Consider the following 25,236-nt stretch of genomic DNA (forward strand, 5'->3'; position numbering starts at 1 on the left):
CACATTGAGACTGTGACTGAACCGCATATCATAGTTGTAAATATTTATAGAAATTATTATGAGGCAGTTGATAAGACTCCTGTAGATCCTGAAAAGACTGTAGGACATTTTGAGAATAAAGCTGGGCAAAGTATTGAATGTCTTGAGAGCGCCAGTGCTCAAACCCCTCCAATTTACAGAATTCTTGGTAATGCCTATTCCCCCATAGTTGTGAAAATCCTGACACCCCTTCATAATTTATCATACGTATCATTTCCTGCCGAACTTTATTCATAAGTTGCAGTGTTTGGCTATAATGGGTATATGCAAAAGTTACAGATTCTAACTGGGCCATAAGATTATAATGAGAGCAATGACTCAAAAGCATGGCCTGTCTGGGATCTCTCCAATTTATCGCCCCCCACCCAGCGAAATGCTGAAGTTGGGAAGCTATAAAATATAGTCTCGGCACCACTAATCCCCCCCCCCTCCTTAGCTCGCTGAAGGGGAGAAAGTTTAATCTTTCTCCTTTCCGTTTAAGAGGAATCTATATAGGGATTGAGGGGTCCATATCATTTTTATAAGATTTGCTCTGCCCACCACCCATAAAGGTAGTTTACTCCAGGCTAGACTCTTATGTTTAAATTTATCAAGAATGAGAGTCAGATTATAACGTAAATAGTCTTCCATATTCCCAAGTATTCAAAGGATGACACGACTTTAATTTGCTGAGTCTCTCTTTGTACGGATAAGTTAGAATCATCTAAGGAAAATAGGACTAGATTAAAGAGATTTCCGTAACTCCGAAAAACAGCAAGGCGTAGTCCGTGTATAGGGAGATTTTTTCGTTCCTTACGTCTCTAATAAACCCACAGATAGCATCAGACTGTCGAACAGCTTCAGCTAGTGGCTCAACAGCCAATGCAAATAGCAGTGGGGACAAGTGGCACCCCTTCCGATTGCCCCTGGATAATGGGAAAACTAAACCATTTACTTGCATACAGACCTTGGGGCAGAATATAATAGCTTGACCCAACATATAAATCTATCTCCCAGGCCAAACCTGTCCAGAACCTGCCACAGATATTTCCACTCGACGCTGTTGAATGCTTTTGCAGCGTCAAGTGACAAGATGGCCCTGTTCTCTGGGTTATCTGATGGCAACTGCATATTAAAAAAAAAGTCTCCTCAAATTAATCGCTGTAGACCATAGTATGGATAAAGCTGGACTGATCAGAGTGGATCAAACCCTGCATAACCCTGCCTAATCTCATTGCCAGCATCCTAGTCAAAATCTTAATGTCCGAATTTAAAAGTGATATCGGACGGTAAGATTCCGGAGCCAAAAGATCCTTGTCCGGTTATGGTCGTACAATAATACAGGCATCATTCATAGAGTCTGGAAGTTTCAAAGATTCCCAAGCCTGGTTGAGCACCTTCAACAATTCTGGCAACATGACATCCCCATATTGTTTGTACACTTCTGACGGTAGCCCGGAGATTCTGTCACTTCCTTACCAAGCTCCTCTAACATCAGAGGGGCATTAAGCTCCTCTCTTTCTATAGTGGAGACATAGGGCAGTTTTAAAGGGTCCAAAAATTCACAAAGGCGTCACATAGAATATCTAAAAAAGCAGTGCAGCGCAAAAAAACATAAAAGAACACAATACTAAATGAATTTAAAAAAAAAACAAGAACAGTCCATGCTCTTCATTTACATTTTTATAGGATGGTCAGCAAAACACCAGCAAGTGTCCAGTAAAATGGTGATAGATGGATATAAAAGGTGACTTATGTGACAACCTCCACCAATGAAAATCCTAGCCGCTCATCTCAAGCAATAGACCCCTGAGTGTATCAGTCAGGTCTAAACAGTTGTTCCCTTTAAGGGGCTGAATCAACAGGATCACACACTGGCAATAGATGAATGCCGGTAGCTTGCTTAATCACAGTATTCTCGCCATCAACTCCGGGTAAGTCGATACATAAAACGAAAGCAATAGCATCTAGTGCTCTCTGTATGCTTAAAAACGATTTATTTAAAATATGGAGTGTGCACTTACAAGTATCGCACTGTGCCTCAGTGCAAAGACGCAGAGTGTGCACTTACAAGTATCGCACTGTGCCTCAGTGCAAAGACGCAGTAAACTCCACAAGAATCAGCATGTTGGACGTGGGTGACGTCACGCTCAAGGTCACGTGGTTTCCGTACGCGTTACTTCCCAGGGGGCGGGACTTCATCAGCGGTGACGGAATGACGCAAGCCACTCCCTTTATAAACACTGTCAGCTGACATGTCTCGCCAATGGAGCTGGATATACACAAGTCACCAAAGCAACCAATGGTCAGCAAAACACGGCAGCGACATGCAGAGGCAATAAAACTCAATAAGGATAAGCCCTGGCTCCGATGTAGTAATAAACTACAAAGATAGCAAAACCACACAGTTTCATAGAAACACGGCTGTTGCTAAATCGGAATACTAATTACTTGTAAGTAATTAAAATTATAATTAAAAACATATTCACCGTCCCACGTCCCTGCTGATTCTCGTAGGTCACTTGCTATGAGATAAACACCATAAAATTCACAGAAATAACAAAATATACATAAAAATTCAAAATAATATCTACCGATCAGAAATAAAACAATTGATGTCAAACTCAACGTTCAGGCCTCCCGGTACTAAAACCTTGATCTCATGAATCCAATGAGATTCCCTACGGCTGAGTTGACGAATAAAATTGCCACCTCTCCAATGTTTTATTACCCTTTCAATACCCCAGAATGTTAAACCTCTGGGGCTTTGATTATGGACCAACTTAAAATGCTTGGAAAGATTATGCGATTTTAAACCTTATTTGATGTTTTTTTTTTCCCCAAGTCTAACATGATGGGGTCTGGAGGTCCTCCCATTATATTGGAGACCACACCCACACTCGAGCTTCTAAACAACACCAACTGTCGCACAGGTTATAAGCTGACCAATCTTATATTCTTTATTGATGGCCATAGCTAAAAAATCTTTCCGCTTTTTAATATTGCATTTAGAATGCCTACAGGCTGTACATCTCCCGCAGGCATAGAAACCTGAGAGGAAGGAGAATAACCTACTTTCCCACTGCACCGGAGGATCAACCACTCCTGGTGCTAGACGGTCACATAGGGATGGGGCTTTTTTGTATATGAAAGCAGGTCGTTGTGGCAGCAGAGGGCCCAGCACTCTATCCTGTTTCAAGATAGACCAGTTTTTAGCTACTACTTTCTCAAACTTTTTATACTGGACATTGTAATTTAGTACTATCTTGAAATTAGAAACACTAGTGCTGGTTTCTTTAATTTTATTGGACACCAGTGCTGCCCTGTCCATAACGCGTACTTTCTCAATATCTAAAGAGCTTTTCTCATATCCCTTTTCCTGAAATCTGGATGACAGCACTTGTGACTGTATAATAAAATCTTCTTCTTGTGTGCAATTACGTCTAAGCCTGACGAACTGACCCTTGGGGATGTTACATAACCAAGACTTATGGTGGCAACTCCCCAATGGAATATATGAGTTCCGATTGGTAGGTTTGAGGTAATTGCACAGACGAAAATGATCACTATCCTTCCATATTTCCAGATCCAGAAAAAACATGTTTTCCGTACTGAAATTCCAGGTGAGCTGAATATTCTTGGTGTTAATATTCATTGTCTGCGCAAAGAGATCCAAGTTAAAACGATTACCTTCCCAGATCATGATAAGGTTGTCTATATACCTTTTGTATCTGATCTCTCAGGTAAACATAAAAAGTACCCTTTGAAAAGTCTCGGTTTTTGCTTATCCAAAAATAATTTTTGGTACAACCATCAATTCTTTTTGCAGACAAGGGTGTTGCGATGGGGGCTCGTTTTACTCCCAGTGTGGCCAATTTGTTTATGGCCCACTGGGAGGAAGATGTGGTCTTCAAACATCGCCCCCCCCCCGAGTTAGTCTCTTACAAAAGGTATATAGACAACCTTATCATAATCTGGGAAGGTGATCATTTTAGCTTGGATCTCTTTGTGCAGACAATGAATATTAACACCAAGAATATTTAGCTCACCTGGAATTTCAGTACGGAAAACATGGTTTTTCTGGATCTGGAAATAAGGAAGGATAGTGATCATTTCTGTCTGTGCAATTACCTCAAACCTACCGATCAGAACTCATATATTCCATTGGGGAGTTGCCACTATAAGTCTTGGTTATGTAACATCCCCAAGGGTCAGTTCATCAGGCTTAGATGTAATTGCACATGAGAAGAGGATTTTATTATACAGTCACAAGTGCTGTCATCCAGATTTCAGGAAAAGGGATATGAGAAAAGCTCTTTAGATATTGAGAAAGTACGCGTTATGGACAGGGCAGCACTGGTGTCCAATAAAATTAAAGAAACCAGCACTAGTGTTTCTAATTTCAAGATAGTACTAAATTACAATGTCCAGTATAAAAAGTTTGAGAAAGTAGTAGCTAAAAACTGGTCTATCTTGAAACAGGATAGAGTGCTGGGCCCTCTGCTGCCACAACGCCCTGCTTTCATATACAAAAAAGAGCCATCGCTACGTGACCGTCTAGCACCAGGAGTGGTTTATCCTCCGGTGCAGTCGGAAAGTAGGTTATTCTCCTTCCTCTCAGGTTTCTATGCCTGCAGGCAATGTACAGCCTGTAGGCATTCTAAATTCTATATTAAAAAGCGGAAAGATTTTTTAGCTACGGCCATCAATAAAGAATATAAGATTGGTCAACTCATAACCTGTGCGACAGTTGGTGTTGTTTACATGCTCGAGTGTGGGTGTGGTCTCCAATATAATGGGAGGACCTTCAGACCCCATCATGTTAGACTTGGGAAAAAAAAAAACATCAAGTAAGGTTTAAAATCGCACAATCTTTCCAAGCATTTTAAGTTGGTCCATAATCAAAGCCCCAGAGGTTTAACATTCTGGGGTATTGAAAGGGTAATAAAACATTGGAGAGGTGGCAATTTTATTCGTCAACTCAGCCGTAGGGAATCTCATTGGATTCATGAGACCAAGGTTTTAGTAACGGGAGGCCTGAAAGTTGCTTTTGACATCAATTGTTTTATTTGTGATCGGTAGATATTATTTTGAATTTTTATGTATATTTTGTTATTTCTGTGAATTTTATGGTGTTTATCTCATAGCAAGTGACCTACGAGAATCAGCAGGGACGTGGGATGGTGTATATGTTTTTAATTATAATTTTAATTACTTACAAGTAATTAGTATTCCGATTTAGCAACAGCCGTGTTTCTATGAAACTGTGTTGGTTTTGCTATCTTTGTAGTTTATTACTACATCGAAGCCAGGACTTATCCTTATTAAGTTTTATTGCCTCTGCATGTCGCTGCCGTGTTTTGCTGACCATTGGTTGCTTTGGTGATTTGTGTATATCCACCTCCATTGGCCAGACATGTCAGCTGACAGTGTTTATAAAACGGGTGGCTTGCGTCATTCCATCACCGCTGATGAAGTCCCACCCCCTGGGACGTAATGCGTATGGAAACCACGTGACCTTGAACGTGACATAACCCGTGTCCAACATGCTGATTCTTGTGGAGCTTACTGCGTCTTTGCTATTAATCCTTTGCACTGAGGCACAGTGCAATACTTGTAAGTGCACACTCTATATTTTAAATAAATCGTTTTTAAGCATACAGAGAGCACTAGATGTTATTGCTTTCATTTTATGTATCTACTTACCCGGCGTTGATGGTGAGAATCCTGTGATTAAGCAAGCTACCGGCATTCATCTATTGCCAGTGTGTGATCCTGTTGATTCAACCCCTTAAAGGGAACCAGTGTTTAGACCTGACTGATACACTATTGCTTAAGGTGAGCAGCTAGGATTTTCAATGGTTCAGGTTGTCATATAAGTCACCTTTTATATCCATCTATCACCATTTTACCTGAGCGAAATGTTTGAAACATTTTGTTTGGGGAAGCCTGCTTTAATATTTTGAACATGTTCCTGTAGTCTTGTTTTAAGTGCTCTTTTTGTCCGGCCTACATATTGAAGATTGCAGCTACACTGTAAAACATGAGCAAGAGAGAGGTTCCCCCAAAATGGGGTTTTTAGGCAGCACAATGATAAAGGAAATCAAATTCAGTATCAAAAATATAACAAATTTATTAAAGTATACCATAAAAGTTAAAACAATGAGCTCCAGTGGGGGGCATTTAAGATAAAATTACATTACATATTAATAGGCTGAACATATATTGGCAGACATATATTCACAACAACACTCGGTGGCATGAATATTTGAACCTGACGCGTTTCAACCCCTGTACTTGGGGTCTTCTTCAGAGGATTAGTCTGCTGAAAAATATACATAGATGAAATTGATACATGTAAATAAATTACATTAGTATAATGGTAGTTACATTCACCATGTAGAATATGGATACAATAGTAATAATTTACCCAGTAATATATGTTCGGCAGAAAGGAGAACGAGGCCTCCCATATGGAGATCCCTAGGAACGACTATCCTCCTGTCCCCCCCAGGAGAAGGACACCGGGCACCCCTACCGCCAACCGCGGTTCAGGCCAGGGTAGTGAAAGCAGCGACGTGGCTTGCGAGAGGTCACACTCTTGGATACCACCCACCAGACTAACAAAAACAACCAGGGAGCACAGAGGGTTACACCTGTGAGGGTAATCAAAAAGTTCCTCATAATAAACTCAGTCATTTACATGGTACTGATTATATGTCCAAGAAGGGACAAGAAAACAGAAATTATATATATATATGAAATTTTCCAGAGGCAGTATAAGGTATGGGCAGCACCTCAGTGTGTGCTCAATGTGATGACGATCCGTATGAAAACGTGATATATAAGAAGACCAAAGTGGAGTGAAAGGATGAAAAATAGGTAATGGCTAGTGAGGACTGGGTGTAGGAATATGGTGAAAGGAAGTGAATGCACCGAAATTGCTGGGAGAAAAGATGAGAAAAAAGAGAGGGGAAAAGGGGAAAGAAAATGGGAAGGGGAGGGGGGGGGAAAAAGGGGAGGGAAGGGGGGGGGGGTTGGGGGTGTTTTGGGGTAAAAAGGGGAAGAAAAAGAGGTTGCACAAAAAGTTAAAAATGAATTAGTTACCTCAAGGGGTACTAAAGGACACGTGTTTAGGCACTGTGTTGCCCCATATACAAGACTGGTGCCTGTTAACCAAACCCGGGATTGGTCATAGGGTATAGCGGGCTCGGTGGATTGGTATCCCACACTGAGTCCACCAGTCTGAAAAATAGGTAAACATCAAAGTGTAAGTTGTAGATAACGAATGGTGGCCAAGTCATTGTACAACAAGGCCACTATGGATAAACGGGGGTCAATGCAGAATCAAATAATGTTCGCATGAGCCCCCATTGTATAGGACAAAAAGTAGTGCCTAGACAAGGACCAAATACAGAGTAATAGAAGTGATACTTACTTGGTGTAAATTGAAAAGTGCCTGCTGTTCACCAGGGAGGAAGAGAGACTGAGGGTGCGCTGCGAGTATACCTCTTATATACTGCCTACTGGGGGTGTGTACTCACTTATGATCAATCCAGGTGTGTGCGCCATCCCTGATTGTTCTGCGGTGGGCGGCGTGACCGCCATATAGGCAGTCGAGCGTGGCTTCCCCGGCGTTCCGGAAGAGCATAGCTCCGGCTCAGCGTCACTCTCGTCGGAATCTCGCGATGCCGATGACGTCACGCCGCACGCGCGGGGCCCCGCGCATGCGCAGTGGCGAGCGGCATCCGAGAGTGTTCCGGAATGCCGCCGGCAAAGAGGAAGTAATCCCCAATGCAGCGCCCGGTGGCCATCCGGGCATCCAATGGGGAAACATGGGGGGGAGGAGCCACCTATAGGGGCCGGCTCATTCCCCCCCCCACCTTGCCGGGAAGCCAGATCGCAGATCACCCCCGATCCTGAGATGGGGCGGAGACAGCACCGCAGGACTCCCTCAATCAGGAGGGGAGGGGGGGGGGGCAGTTCCAAGTGGAAAAGAGTATACAAAAAACGATTGAAAAATTGTACATAACATATATCTGTTGATTCATAGCAATGTCATTCATACTAACATTGGCATGTATATCTATACGTAAGGAGCATCAGTACAGGAGGAAAACTTCAAATGCATATGTTGGCATCTACATAACATCCCGATAGGGGAAAAAGTGATAATGGATAAATGGGGTATATGAATTGATAACACATACTAATATAATAGAATATCCAATTATTAAGAGAGATAACCGGGGAATAGGAAGCATAAGAAAAAAGAACCAACAAGAATAAAGTAAAGTAAAATGAAATTAAATGAAATAAAATAAAATAAAATAAAATAAAATAAAATAAAACAAAGCAAAAAAAAAAAAAATAAATAAAAATAAAATAAATTAAAAAAAAAAAAAATATATAAATATAAAAAACAGAACAATAAAGGGCAGGGCTTATTGTCACCAATTTTTGTGAGCTATATATAGTTTCATTGGAAACTAACTATTGTGTTTTTCCAGAAACGAAACCCTTTAAAAAGGGGGCAAATGAGATAGCCTCATTGAGTCCTGGGAACGAGGTGAAATTGAGCATAAAGATCCACCTCTGTTCGCGTTGCAACAAAGTTTTGTTCCAATCGCCGCCTCGAACGGGTATATGGACTCGATCGAGTGCGGCGAAGGATACCTTAGGCATTATAGAGTTGTGGATTTCCATTACATGGCGTCCAAGGGGTAAATATGGATTACTAATTTGCATATGGTAGATGTGTTTTGATATCCGCTGATGGAATTCTTGCTTGGTCTTACCCACATAATGCGCTCCACATTCGCAGGACATAAGGTATACCACCCCTCTTGTTTGGCAATTGGTAAAATGCCTGGGTTTAAAAATTGACCCATTTGGAAGATGAAAGACCTTTTCACGTCTAATATATTGGCAATACGAGCAGTGCCCACAGGGAAAAGATTTTTCCCCTATCGGGATGTTATGTAGATGCCAACATATGCATTTGAAGTTTTCCTCCTGTACTGATGCTCCTTACGAATAGATATACATGCCAATGTTAGTATGAATGACATTGCTATGAATCAACAGATATATGTTATGTACAATTTTTCAATCGTTTTTTGTATACTCTTTTCCACTTGGAACTGCCCCCCCCCTCCCCTCCTGATTGAGGGAGTCCTGCGGTGCTGTCTCCGCCCCCATCTCAGGATCGGGGGTGATCTGCGATCTGGCTTCCCGGCAAGGTGGGGGGGGGAATGAGCCAGCCCATATAGGTGGCTCCTCCCCCCCATGTTTCCCCATTGGATGCCCGGATGGCCACCGGGCGCTGCATTGGGGATTACTTCCTCCTTGCCGGCGGCATTCCGGAACACTCTCGGATGCCGCTCACCACTGCGCATGCGCGGGGCCCCGCGCGTGCGGCGTGACGTCATCGGCATCGCGAGATTCCGACGAGAGTGACGCTGAGCCGGAGCTATGCTCTTCCGGAACGCCGGGGAAGCCACGCTCGACTGCCTATATGGCGGTCACGCCGCCCACCGCAGAACAATCAGGGATGGCGCACACACCTGGATTGATCATAAGTGAGTACACACCCCCAGTAGGCAGTATATAAGAGGTATACTCGCAGCGCACCCTCAGTCTCTCTTCCTCCCTGGTGAACAGCAGGCACTTTTCAATTTACACCAAGTAAGTATCACTTCTATTACTCTGTATTTGGTCCTTGTCTAGGCACTACTTTTTGTCCTATACAATGGGGGCTCATGCGAACATTATTTGATTCTGCATTGACCCCCGTTTATCCATAGTGGCCTTGTTGTACAATGACTTGGCCACCATTCGTTATCTACAACTTACACTTTGATGTTTACCTATTTTTCAGACTGGTGGACTCAGTGTGGGATACCAATCCACCGAGCCCGCTATACCCTATGACCAATCCCGGGTTTGGTTAACAGGCACCAGTCTTGTATATGGGGCAACACAGTGCCTAAACACGTGTCCTTTAGTACCCCTTGAGGTAACTAATTCATTTTTAACTTTTTGTGCAACCTCTTTTTCTTCCCCTTTTTACCCCAAAACACCCCCAACCCCCCCCTTCCCTCCCCTTTTTTTCCCCCCCTCCCCTTCCCATTTTCTTTCCCCTTTTCCCCTCTCTTTTTTCTCATCTTTTCTCCCAGCAATTTCGGTGCATTCACTTCCTTTCACCATATTCCTACACCCAGTCCTCACTAGCCATTACCTATTTTTCATCCTTTCACTCCACTTTGGTCTTCTTATATATCACGTTTTCATACGGATCGTCATCACATTGAGCACACACTGAGGTGCTGCCCATACCTTATACTGCCTCTGGAAAATTTCATATATATATATAATTTCTGTTTTCTTGTCCCTTCTTGGACATATAATCAGTACCATGTAAATGACTGAGTTTATTATGAGGAACTTTTTGATTACCCTCACAGGTGTAACCCTCTGTGCTCCCTGGTTGTTTTTGTTAGTCTGGTGGGTGGTATCCAAGAGTGTGACCTCTCGCAAGCCACGTCGCTGCTTTCACTACCCCGGCCTGAACCGCGGTTGGCGGTAGGGGTGCCCGGTGTCCTTCTCCTGGGGGGGACAGGAGAATAGTCGTTCCTAGGGATCTCCATATGGGAGGCCTCGTTCTCCTTTCTGCCAAACATATATTACTGGGTAAATTATTACTATTGTATCCATATTCTACATGGTGAATGTAACTACCATTATACTAATGTAATTTATTTACATGTATCAATTTAATCTATGTATATTTTTCAGCAGACTAATCCTCTGAAGAAGACCCCAAGTACAGGGGTTGAAACGCGTCAGGTTCAAATATTCATGCCACCGAGTGTTGTTGTGAATATATGTCTGCCAATATATGTTCAGCCTATTAATATGTAATGTAATTTTATCTTAAATGCCCCCCACTGGAGCTCATTGTTTTAACTTTTATGGTATACTTTAATAAATTTGTTATATTTTTGATACTGAATTTGATTTCCTTTATCATTGTGCTGCCTAAAAACCCCATTTTGGGGGAACCTCTCTCTTGCTTATAACTTTCAAGGGGTGAGCAGCAAATTCCTGGTTTCCCCTCTGGTGTCTCTCTATATCGCAATTTTTTTGGGTGGTTAAACACCCCTTTCTTTCCCCCATTTGACACGTGAGAGTGGAAACATGAGCTCCAGTATATTGGATTGATTATTTTATATGCGGTTGGTATCTGTATAATAGTGTTAAGAACTACTGGATAATTATTGTCAAATATGAGTAAATTCCAGGGTACCGAATGGGCTAATTTAATGTCAGGCTATGAGACAGATTTTGAACAAGGGGATCGAGCTAAAACTCAGATCTCATCTCTTTTCCACAAATTAAATAGAACACTTGAGAAAAAATCTGCAATATTTTGGCATATTAAAACTCTAAATAGATACAAAGAAGATAAGATCAGTCCTCTAGGCCTACGAATTCAAATATTCCCAAATTTGGATCAGATTAGTACTGAATGTAAAAGTGAATGGGAGGCTAATCTGAATGCCTGTTCCCAAGAGATGATGACCATCCTCACTAAGGAATATAACAAACAAATGGTAACATTGGATGTAGAAATTGACAATATAGAAACATCCTTGAGACCATTCACGCAACACGCCCTATACCTGGAACTACAGGCCAAACTTCGGAATGACCTGTCGTCCTACAATAGGAACGTATTACAGAAAAAAGAGTCCAAATTTTGGAGGGATCATGCCGCCTTCTCTGAAGGACGAGCATACAAATGGACTAACAACTCCCAATCTAATTATCAGAAAAACAAACAATACACACCACACCAACAACCTAAACATCCGAAGAGCACACTAAAGCCTAAAAAAGATCTTGACTCTAGCCAGAATCAAAAAATACCCAAAGAGCGGGGCAAATTCAAAAGAAGTCGTAACAATAAGGGTTCTCCAGAACAAGATAGAAAGAAGCGGACTATAGAGACCGCTTCGGAGACCGTTTCGGAACTCCATACCAATGAGGCGAGGCCCACAATACCTAAATCTGATACATCAAATTCGGCCACCAATGAAACTATAATTCCATCTAACCCAGTAGGAAATAAAATGCCTGTAAATTCACCATCAGGATGTCCAAAATTTGGATCACAGACCCCTTTAAACCAAACATGGGGACTCTCTCCGTCCCAATCAAACAGGGGAGCGGGGAATCTGGACTCGTATGTTATGCGGATCCAACAGAATCCCTCAGTGTGATTAATTTATCATCACACCCTTTATCCCCAGCCGAAGCTAATGTATTGTCACGTGGGCTCACTTTTTGTCCACAAGGGAACTTCGATTTATTCGAAGTTGTAACTGATTTGCAATTATTTGCACGTCGGCTACTTTTGAAGAGTCTTCATGCAAAAAACGACATTGATACGGATATGACCCAAGGGGACAACTTCAGCATAAAGGAGCTAAAAGCTCTACGCGATTTGACCCTCTTGTTTCAAGAGAACAACACCATAGACCTTATAGACCAAATCGATCTGGAAACCCTCCTTGAAGGTGCGAATGAACCCACTCTGAATCCGCTAACCAATTTTAAAAAACCGTCTGGAAAATTTCCGTCACTCAGTCTGAATCCCAGCATAGAGATCTTTGTTAAACAAACACTTAGAGACATTGCCAAACTTTCACATCAAAATAAAAAAACACTACCTCAAAATCTCACAATAGAGGAATCGATGGCTATCGACTCTCTGTGTAACAATGTTGAGATCACAATAAAACCATCTGATAAAGGAGGTAACGTGGTCCTGATGGACAATCAGGACTACGTACGCATGTGTCTAGATATTCTGGACAATGGTGAATGGTATAAAATTATCCCAATTAAAATCATACAAAAATCCTATACCCAATTTTACGATTTAATTCAGTCTGCTCTTGATAAAGGAGCTATCACCAGAGACCAATACGAATTTATCCGAGTAAAACACCCACGTATGGCCACTTTTTATAGTTTGCCCAAAATTCATAAAAGTCGAACAAAACCCCCCGGACGACCAATTGTCTCCGGCAATGGGGGGATTTCAGAAAACCTCAGTAAAGTGATCGATTCGCTCTTGCAACCTTTCGTCATCTGTATGCCCTCGTTTGTGAAGGACACAATGCACCTACTTCAACTCATTCAGGGAATATCACTTCCACCCAATTCCATCCTTGTGGCCATTGACGTCGAGGCCCTGTATAGCTCGATACCCCATTACAAGGGGATCGAGGCTATACGGGCACTCCTGTCGAGACATCCGAAATATGATGGGGCAGTTAACGAGTTCATCATCAACGGACTCGAGTACATCCTCAATCACAATTTTTTCGTCTTTGACAACTCCCACTACCTCCAGGTGCAGGGCGTGGCCATGGGCACTTGCTGTGCCCCGGCTTACGCCAATCTGTACCTGGGGGAGTGGGAGAAAGTGCTCGATGATGGGGAGGACATTGCCAGGTACAGGAGCCACATATATATGTGGCGACGGTACATTGATGATGTCCTCCTCATCTGGGACGGCCCTGAAGAGTTATTACTAAAGTTTTTTGACCAAATCAATGAAAACGAATTTAATTTAAAATTTACTATGTCCTACGATCGTAACCAGATTGCATTCTTGGATGTACAGCTGAGACGTACCTCTGAGGATACAATCTCTAGTACACTTTTTCGAAAAAGCACCGCAGGAAATACCATCCTTCACGCGGATAGCTTTCACCCTACTCGTCTAAAAACCTCGATCCCCTATGGACAGTATCTACGTGTCCGTAGGAATTGCTCCGACGAGGTATCCTTCAAACAAGAAGCACAAAAACTACAAACGAGGCTCTTAGCGCGAGGCTATAGCCGCTCATGCCTACGTAAGGCATACAATAGAGTGGTCACACAGCCAAGACATACACTGCTGTTTAAAGAGAGAGTGAGACATGACCAGGACATGGCCACCACCAGGGTGATTTTACGCTTCTCGAAACAGCACAACGAGATAAATAACGTCATCCGTAAACACTGGTCTATACTTTTAGATGACCCGAAAGTCAGTAGGTTCATTTCAAATACCCCCTCCATTACTTACAGACGAGCTACATCATTGAAAGATAAACTGGTTCAGAGTGAGTTCAAAAACGCACAAAAAAGACGGAAACACTGTTCTGTTCTGGGATCTTTTCCCTGTGGGCACTGCTCGTATTGCCAATATATTAGACGTGAAAAGGTCTTTCATCTTCCAAATGGGTCAATTTTTAAACCCAGGCATTTTACCAATTGCCAAACAAGAGGGGTGGTATACCTTATGTCCTGCGAATGTGGAGCGCATTATGTGGGTAAGACCAAGCAAGAATTCCATCAGCGGATATCAAAACACATCTACCATATGCAAATTAATAATCCATATTTACCCCTTGGACGCCATGTAATGGAAATCCACAACTCTATAATGCCTAAGGTATCCTTCGCCGCACTCGATCGAGTCCATATACCCGTTCGAGGCGGCGATTGGAACAAAACTTTGTTGCAACGCGAACAGAGGTGGATCTTTATGCTCAATTTCACCTCGTTCCCAGGACTCAATGAGGCTATCTCATTTGCCCCCTTTTTAAAGGGTTTCGTTTCTGGAAAAACACAATAGTTAGTTTCCAATGAAACTATATATAGCTCACAAAAATTGGTGACAATAAGCCCTGCCCTTTATTGTTCTGTTTTTTATATTTATATATATTTTTTTTTTTTTTTTTTTTAATTTATTTTATTTTTTATTTTTTTTATTTTTTTTATTTTTATTTTTTTTTTTGCTTTGTTTTATTTTATTTTATTTTATTTCATTTCATTTCATTTTACTTTACTTTATTCTTGTTGGTTCTTTTTTCTTATGCTTCCTATTCCCCGGTTATCTCTCTTAATAATTGGATATTCTATTATATTAGTATGTGTTATCAATTCATATACCCCATTTATCCATTATCACTTTTTCCCCTATCGGGATGTTATGTAGATGCCAACATATGCATTTGAAGTTTTCCTCCTGTACTGATGCTCCTTACGTATAGATATACATGCCAATGTTAGTATGAATGACATTGCTATGAATCAACAGATATATGTTATGTACAATTTTTCAATCGTTTTTTGTATACTCTTTTCCACTTGGAACTGCCCCCCCCCTCCCCTCCTGATTGAGGGAGTCCTGCGGTGCTGTCTCCGCCCCCATCTCAGGATCGGGGGTGATCTGCGATCTGGCTTCCCGGCAAGGTGGGGGGGGGAATGAGCCGGCCCCTATAGGTGGCTCCTCCCCCCCATGTTTCCCCATTGGATGCCCGGATGGCCACCGGGCGCTGCATTGGGGATTACTTCCTCCTTGCCGGCGGCATTCCGGAACACTCTCGGATGCCGCTCGCCACTGCGCATGCGCGGGGCCCCGCGCGTGCGGCGTGACATCATCGGCATCGCGAGATTCCGACGAGAGTGACGCTGAGCCGGAGCTATGCTCTTCCGGAACGCCGGGGAAGCCACGCTCGACTGCCTATATGGCGGTCACGCCGCCCACCGCAGAACAATCAGGGATGGCGCACACACCTGGATTGATCATAAGTGAGTACACACCCCCAGTAGGCAGTATATAAGAGGTATACTCGCAGCGCACCCTCAGTCTCTCTTCCTCCCTGGTGAACAGCAGGCACTTTTCAATTTACACCAAGTAAGTATCACTTCTATTACTCTGTATTTGGTCCTTGTCTAGGCACTACTTTTTGTCCTATACAATGGGGGCTCATGCGAACATTATTTGATTCTGCATTGACCCCCGTTTATCCATAGTGGCCTTGTTGTACAATGACTTGGCCACCATTCGTTATCTACAACTTACACTTTGATGTTTACCTATTTTTCAGACTGGTGGACTCAGTGTGGGATACCAATCCACCGAGCCCGCTATACCCTATGACCAATCCCGGGTTTGGTTAACAGGCACCAGTCTTGTATATGGGGCAACACAGTGCCTAAACACGTGTCCTTTAGTACCCCTTGAGGTAACTAATTCATTTTTAACTTTTTGTGCAACCTCTTTTTCTTCCCCTTTTTACCCCAAAACACCCCCAACCCCCCCCCTTCCCTCCCCTTTTTTCCCCCCCTCCCCTTCCCATTTTCTTTCCCCTTTTCCCCTCTCTTTTTTCTCATCTTTTCTCCCAGCAATTTCGGTGCATTCACTTCCTTTCACCATATTCCTACACCCAGTCCTCACTAGCCATTACCTATTTTTCATCCTTTCACTCCACTTTGGTCTTCTTATATATCACGTTTTCATACGGATCGTCATCACATTGAGCACACACTGAGGTGCTGCCCATACCTTATACTGCCTCTGGAAAATTTCATATATATATATAATTTCTGTTTTCTTGTCCCTTCTTGGACATATAATCAGTACCATGTAAATGACTGAGTTTATTATGAGGAACTTTTTGATTACCCTCACAGGTGTAACCCTCTGTGCTCCCTGGTTGTTTTTGTTAGTCTGGTGGGTGGTATCCAAGAGTGTGACCTCTCGCAAGCCACGTCGCTGCTTTCACTACCCCGGCCTGAACCGCGGTTGGCGGTAGGGGTGCCCGGTGTCCTTCTCCTGGGGGGGACAGGAGGATAGTCGTTCCTAGGGATCTCCATATGGGAGGCCTCGTTCTCCTTTCTGCCGAACATATATTACTGGGTAAATTATTACTATTGTATCCATATTCTACATGGTGAATGTAACTACCATTATACTAATGTAATTTATTTACATGTATCAATTTCATCTATGTATATTTTTCAGCAGACTAATCCTCTGAAGAAGACCCCAAGTACAGGGGTTGAAACGCGTCAGGTTCAAATATTCATGCCACCGAGTGTTGTTGTGAATATATGTCTGCCAATATATGTTCAGCCTATTAATATGTAATGTAATTTTATCTTAAATGCCCCTCACTGGAGCTCATTGTTTTAACTTTTATGGTATACTTTAATAAATTTGTTATATTTTTGATACTGAATTTGATTTCCTTTATCATTGTGCTGCCTAAAAACCCCATTTTGGGGGAACCTCTCTCTTGCTTATAACTTTCAAGGGGTGAGCAGCAAATTCCTGGTTTCCCCTCTGGTGTCTCTCTATATCACACTGTAAAACATAGACTACTCCTTCAGTATGACATCCTATGAAGTCTTTGATAGTGTGGGTTTGTCCTGCATTGGTGGCTGTAAATTCTTTACGTTTCCCTTGGAATTTATTGGCGTGTCGGCATGCATAACAGTTTCGGCAAGGATAAAATCCTTCTGTTATGCATGCCGACACGCCAAAAAATTCCAAGGGAAACGTAAAGAATTTACAGCCACACTATCAAAGACTTTATGGGATGTCATACTGAAGGAGTAGTCTATGTTTTACAGTGTAGCTGCAATCTTCAATATGTAGGCCGGACAAAAAGAGCACTTAAAACAGACTACAGGAACATGTTCAAAATATTAAAGCAGACTTCCCCAAATACAATGTTTCAAAACATTTCGCTCAGGTACACAATAAAGACCCCACACATCTCCAATTTTGAGGTATAGAAAAATATAAGGAAGCCTGGAGAGGAAGCCATATGGTTAGAACCATCAGCCAGAAAGAATCCAAATGGATTCATACTATGCGGACTCTCGTACCCGGAGGCCTTAACGTGGAGTTCGATTTTAATTGCTTCCTGAGCAATTTTTAAATCATAAACCGAAGGTTAGCTTTATATAGGCCCACCTTACCCTTATGAGAAGGTGTTTAATATCAGAGACCAGTGTGACATCTAGATACACCATATAGGACCTATATTAATACACCTGCTTGTTTTAAATGAATTTTTTCATACACATAGTCTCCATACAATATTAATTGTGTTTAAAATAATTTTTGTTGCCAATTTCATCTATGATTTTAATATATATATCACTATTTTATAATTATTTTATAACTATTTTTTAATAATAATTTTTTAATCATATTTTCTAATTATATTTTTAGATGTTTTTCAATATGTTTGGAATAAATATACTTTGAAATTTGAATATATATATATGTATAGGCATATCTCTAGGGCACTCTCATTCATTCCACCTGTAAGACTGAATTAGCCTATTAAATCATATGCCAATCTGGAATTTATTAATCATTTTATGCCCCCCAGAACAATATAAGATGAGAAAACCCTTTCCCTGTGTTTTTTAGCCGTATACACATATTTATAATTTTCTAATAAGTAATAGGATTTATAATGGATTTATTTTATATTTTATATTCGGTTAAAAAATGTTTCCACTAATCTGAAAGATCACCCCTATATCTTATATTTATATACACAGTCTTGTTGGACTTGGTATATACCTCCCTGTTCATTATTTATTTATAGCCCATAATTCATTTCCATGCGGCACATTAGCGATAAATACGAGTACATTCAGGGATATTGTAACGCTTCTAACCAAAAACATGGCCGCTATACATCAATCTACAGAAGTAGAGACAAACTACATTTTAACTACAATAAAATGGCCCATGTACACTATCTATTGGCCTATGGCAAAATGGCCGCCATGTAAATAATACATTGACCATAGTTAAGATGGCCGCCACAATAATTCTGGTGCCTCGCTATATAATCTAGAAGAGTACAACCAATCCGGTTCCCCAGATGAAGACACGTGACGGTGTCGTAACACGTAGGGAGTGGCTGGAGCGAGATGTACACAGGAGGAATAGTGAGAGTGCGCTGAGAGCGCCACACCATTATTATCTGTCCTATCTGCTTTTAACCATTTGTGTAAATGTAAGAGTCTACCCATTTTCGTTTTAATAAACATCCTTATATTAACATACTACGCTAGTGGAGCCCCTTCTCTCATCTTTCCTCTTCCCCCTTATTACCGGGCTGGCTATATCTGAGCTACTTTAGGAACCTCAGCAGGAGATACCGGAGCGGAGATTTACAATCCACCGCGCTGACATATTACAACAGCTACGTTTATGGACCCAAAACTCAGAGATGCTTTAAATTACCAGCCTTGTGGTGAGAGTTCTGGGAGACCAGATATACATGGAATCTTAAAGGGCAACACCACCATCACCCATGTTTAAGGAATCACTTCTTGAAAACACACTTACTCCCATCTAGGATTCCCCATCATAGCCCTACTATTTATGAGGACTTTATCTGCTTATTTATCACTATTTTGGATTATTCACCACTTATTGCACATATTTATTATTAGCACATTTCTAAGTAATTTTTATAACATCTACTGGTATTAGATATATCTATAGTTTTTTATGAGTATATTATTTGATCACATTTGTAATATGTATGCACTTAGGCACGTTTATACAATATTATAATTTTGTGTCATTACTTGTACCATAGCTATTTACCTAGAGGAAAGTCATTCCCAGGCTACTAGATAACTGCGCAAAATCACATTTTTTAATTTGTTTTCATTTATTTGTGTCACGGTACACATCGTAGATTTTGCAGCACTGATTTTAGTTTTATTCCTATTCATAGATTTTGTTGCACTGATTTTATTTTATTTATGTTTTCAAAACACACTATTGATAGCGCGAAGGACACATAACACTAAGGAGCACAGAAAGCCACAGGAGCAGTGATGGCCGGTGGGTTCTTTATTTATGAGGGGGTGGCAAAAAACCCCTCCCCCCGGAGGGTGGTGACACAGCACCAGCGAACCCCCCCGTACTGTCTGCCGGTCGGTTCTTACCCCATCTAGGTGGTGGGGTGCAGGCAGCGGCTCCAGTGTCCCCTCCAGTACGGCTGGCAGGCACCATCTAGGTGGCAAGGTGTGGGCAGTGGCTCTGGTGACCACTCCTCCAGCATGGCGGGTGGCGAGGTATGAGCAGCAGCTCTGGTGTCCCCTCCAGCATGGCGGGTGGTGAAGTGCGAGCAGCAGCATCGGTGTCCACTCCTCCAGCACGGCGGGTGGCGAGGTGTGAGCAGCAGCTCTGGTGTCCCCTCCAGCATGGCGGGTGGTGAGGTGCAAGCAGCGGCTCCGGTGTCTGCTCCTCCAGAGGCTTCTGCCATGCGTCTCCACTGTCTTCCTCCTAAGCGTTAGGCACCCAATAGAATCGCATGACGTTTAGGCTAAAAGGGAAACAGGTCTCAGATGAAAATAGCGAATATTCATTTGCTATCTCACACAACTGAGCCCACCCTTTTTTGAAGCCTATTAGAGCCTCTGGCTCTAATCAAGTGCTTCAAAAAAACACCCACCCCCATTGTAATCCATAGCCCGGCGCCCTGTATGTAGATCAAAGGGCCGGATGCATGGATGGGGGGGCGGCGCCCGTGTGCCCTCTACAGGAGATTCCGCTAATGTTATTAATTAGCTGATCTTCGGTGGAGTCTTGGGAGTCAGCGTCCTCTCACATGCTCAGCCTAGCCTCTCCCCTCCTCGATCACTTGTTTACTTGCTGCCGTACTTGAGCTGTTTGAGATTCCTGCTGTATATTGTTGTAAACACTGAAAATATTGACTGGATATTTACAGAAAGACAAAAATATGTAACAAAAAAGATGCATAGTACACCTTATAATTGCATTCTCCCTAACGTATCTGCTTTGTCTTACCTCCTGCAGTAACTGAACCTTGTTCTCTAGTAGCTTTTGAATCTGCGCTGCATCTTCCAGCTTCTGCCTACACTGTTCATGCAGCTGTGGTTCATTGCAGCTTGTTGAGTTTTCAGCAGTTCTCCTGAAAAACAACACAGATGTATCAATTAAAAGAAATCTTACCATTTTTTGTGTTTTCTATAGTACCTGGCTCTACTCTCCAGAGACTTGGCATCATACTTTTGTATGTGAAGCCTTAAAGGATAAGTGCACTTTTAAACAAAGTGCTCATATACCCTTAGTCCAAAGCTAAACTAGCCTAACCTTCCCCTCCCCTTATACATAACTACCTTGCAATCAACCTTACCATCTCAACTGTTTGTTTACCTTTCACCAGTAGATCTTCAATGCACTACCAACGCGTGGGGAGGTGCAGCGTGATGTGTCAGCAGTAAACACTTATGCCCTGTACACATGATTGGACTTTCCGATGGAAAATGTGCGATCGGAACTTGTTGTCGGAAATGCCGACCGTGTGTGTGCTCCATCTGACTTTTTCCATCGGAATTTCCGACACACAAAGTTTGAGAGCTGGCTCTAAAATTTTCTGACAACAAAATCTGTTTGCGTAAATTCCGATCATGTGTAGACAATTTTGACGCACAAAGTGCCACGCATGCTCAGAATCAAGCAGAAGAGCCGCACTGGCTATAGAACATAATTTTTCTCGGCTCGTCGTAGGTGTTGTATGTCACCGCGTTCTTGACGTTCGAAATTTCCGACCAACTTTGTGTGACCGTGCGTATGCAAGACAAGTTTGAGCCAATGTCCGTCGGAAAAAATCTGATGGATTGTGCGCTCGTGAGTACAGGGCATTAGAGTCCGGTTGCAGAGAACAGGACTTGTATTAATATCAGAGTTTAGTAATTCACAACAAGCCCAGCAGGAAGATGCCCGACCAGAAACACGCACAGAATGTATTAGCGGTATGTAGCAGAGCAGGTCTCAGAGGTGCTGACAGCATTTGTCTTGGGGGGCGGAATGCAGTCTGGCCTGGAAAGGTATCCAGGAAGGATGGCATGCCCCTATATTTTCTCTACTCATCTGGAACCCCTCCCTGTCCCTGTCAGATGGGTGTCTGTCCCTACACTACCTGTGTAGGATAGTCCAGGGCCAGGGTCTTAAATAGGCTCTGCCTGACCCAAGATGGCTGCCATAGTCATATGGCACAACAGGAAAAAGTTTAAACAACATAATCAGAGTATCTTGCAGGAAGATGGCCGTGGTTAGACCTCAAAAGAGCAACAAGCAATAGTGTCCTCTGCAGTGTGAGGTTGCAAGTAATCATCTTCTGGCTGTGACTCTGGGACCACAGGTGGCTGGGGGTCAACCGGGCTTTCCATACCCCCATCACCTGGGCCCAAGGCCAAATCCTCGGTGGCATCTGGACAGTCTATTGAACTTGTTGGACTGTCCATCGTTGCTGCACCGGCACTTCCTGCTGCCCAGCCCAAAGGGGCCAGAGACTTGAGCAGGAGTGGAGGCAGGTACCACTCTGTGGGAACCTCCTGCATTGGTGGAACGTCCACAGGGTCAAATACTTTTTGGTCTCTGGCTGGTTTGGCAGAACAGTCGCCACATAGTACACAGGACTCAGCAGGTTGCAATGGAGATGTCTCTTGATGGGATTGGGCTCTTCTGAGACCAACCAACAATAAATAATAAGTAGAATGTAAATAAAAAGTGTGGCACTAGAAAAAAGGTAAAATACTGAGAGTGATCAGAATGTGTGTCTAATTGTAAATAGTGCGTTAAACACTAATGTGACATTCAAAATCACAAAATCAATTAAACGATACATATAGTTAAACGTATATCTATATGCAACAATGCGACTGTGCCCACACTCAGAGTCGCACGCGTTACTTTATGATATATGTGGAAAGTGAAATATCAGTATTCCAACGTGTAAAATGTCTAAATGGTATTGACCATACCAAAAATGTGCAACCCAAAGTGACAGAGAGTCTCGCACAATTCAATAAGATGTTTGAAAAGAATAACCTATATTTTGGGTTAACATAATGCATAGGTGTGAGACCTCAGTGAAGAATGCAAAAAGGCGAGTGTAAACAGTGATAAAGCACACAAACTATAAAACTAAAATAAAGTAAAATAGGTAAATGAAAAAAAAATAGGATCCATATCTGTTCTCTGTATATGAACATGAATAGATAAGTGACAATATAAACAATAAGTCCCCAATATGCTCCAATGATGGGTATCAGAAAACACAAATGGTATTGTGTCATGCATGGAAAACACAAATAGAATTGTGTCATGCAGACATAATGTCTAGCAAATAGAGTCCGTATTAATGTATATATATAAAGTTCATACAGATGGATGTACAATGGTGTTGGTATCCCAGATCTCTATATGCTTCTCGAGATGCTCTAAGACAAAGTTGATATTCTGATTATTGCCTTCTTATTAGATCACATCAAAAGGTAGGGAAAGATGGGGTACTCCTACCAGCAATGATGGACACACACGCCATGAGCGGTGAGTAAAACGAGCTTGTACCGCCAAGCGGTGAATGTAGGTCCGGTCCAAATCGATGGAAAATTCTAGCTGAAATGAGGGCCTGGAACTCTACTCACCAAGGGAAAAATAAACCGAGCCTGAATGCCCAGCAATCTTGTTTGCCATCTTGATCAGAAATGTAGAGGATTAGGTTCATCATCCACGCTCCATTCAATAGGTGACAGTTCCCAAGATATAAAAGAAAAAAGAGAGCCTCCACATGGTGTAAATCCAACAAACGGATAAGGGGTTTATTCAAAGGAATGTATCTTCCAACATCCAATAAAAACAATAATGACGATAAAATTTGGTTCAATAGAACAGGTAAAAAGCATAGTAGAAAAAAGTGGCTAGACTAGCATATAGACCCTACGCATTTCGTCCTCATGGACTTCTGCTGGGGTATCATACTTTTTTAACTTGTGACCTGTTCACAAGCTCAATTACCCTGTGGATGGTAGGGGTGGTATGTGACTTCCAGATACCACTAAGGCAGCAAAGCTCGGACATAATCACTAACTCAAACTTTGGGCCTTGGTCTAAGAGTATGTGTTTGGGGCACCGGTAGGGTTGAGCCACATGTTCCCAAATATTCTGAGAGCGAGCTAGAGATCGTTAAAAAGTCCATGGTGACCAGCTCAAGGGGCTCCAAGGTGGTTATGGTCAAAGGCATGGTCTTTTCAGGCGGGGTCTTATTCACATTCCCGGCAAACGCGATTTTCCTTCTGAACGCAATCTGCCAGACGCAGGCAGAAGAAGTATCTTCTGACCAAGGATTCAGTTCTGTCGACTCCAAAGTGTCCACTCACAGTACGTAGTACTCGGCAGACTTGGAGGATGTGCGACTGGGGGACCACAATTTGTAGGATGTCCCACTGTTCGGTAGGAATGCGCAACTTGGTGATACAGCACATTGTCCCGTGTCTCAAGTCAATCCTATTGCCTCAGAATCACTAAGACTGAGAGAAGAAGCACCGCACCTGCATGAGATCTGGATCCTTCTGTTGAATCAGCGCCCATTCCTCTTGGCTGTAAATTTCAGTGGACCCTGCCTGGGGGACCACTCCCTGCAGTTAAATTCGAACAGTCTCAAAGGTGTGACAAAGGCAGTCTTTTCACAATTTTGATCTCTTATGCAGCGTACACACGATCGGTTTTCTCGTCGGAAAAAGATATGATGGCTTTTCAGATGGGATTCCACTCAAGTTTGCCTTGCATACACACGGTCACGCAAAAGTTCGCTGAAATTACGACCGTCAAGAACGCGGTGACGTACAACACTATGACGAGCTGAGAAAATGAAGTTCAATGCTTCCGAGCATGTGTCGAATTGTTTCCGAGCATGCGTAGGAATTTTGCGCGTCTGAATTGGCACAGACGATCGCATTTTCGGATAGGAAATTTTTCCGACTGAAAAACTGAGAGCATGCTCTCAGTCTTTTGCTGGCTGGAATTCGGTCAGCAAAACACCGATGGAGCATACACACGGTCGTATTTTCCAACGAAAAACTCTCATCGTTCTTTTGTGGGTCGAAATTCCGATCGTGTGTACGCGCCATTACTGGGGCTTGCCAGTCGCCGCTTGCAAAGTCAGTGGTGGAGAAGTACTTGGCATGACCCAGTGCAATAAGTAACTCTTCTATGAGTAGGCATCCCGATGGGTACAGGCATTTAACGGTTGCACCAGAACCACTGGAGCTGCCAATGGACCATGACTCTCTTGAATCACCCCACTCGGTAGCATGTTGCAGAGCAAGTCCCTGACCTCCTGGTACAAAGCTGGTGGAATATGATGGTATCCCTCCCAAATGGGTGGAGCGTCCCCCACATGGATTGAGTGATCAATGGCCTTGGTGTGACCATAGTCTTCCAGATGGTGGCAAAAACCAGGAGATGCTTTTAAAGCATTTGGTGCAGCAGCCTTTGTTGCAGTAGAGAATAGTCCCGGA

The 25,236-nt window shown here is 42.6% G+C and overlaps 1 protein-coding gene across 1 annotated transcript in view; it reads right to left on the bottom strand.

The window, feature by feature from the left end:
- Positions 1-25,236, bottom strand: part of LOC141103311 (myomegalin-like) — a 716,510-nt gene that overhangs the window by 611,067 nt on the left and 80,207 nt on the right. Inside the window, exon 3 of the mRNA XM_073592768.1 lies at positions 20,720-20,843. Coding sequence (XP_073448869.1) covers positions 20,720-20,843 — 124 coding nt within the window. The remainder of the gene's footprint in view (positions 1-20,719; positions 20,844-25,236) is intronic.

This window comes from Aquarana catesbeiana, linkage group LG07 (genome assembly GCF_042186555.1).
Source record: "Aquarana catesbeiana isolate 2022-GZ linkage group LG07, ASM4218655v1, whole genome shotgun sequence".
Taxonomy (NCBI): domain Eukaryota; kingdom Metazoa; phylum Chordata; class Amphibia; order Anura; family Ranidae; genus Aquarana; species Aquarana catesbeiana.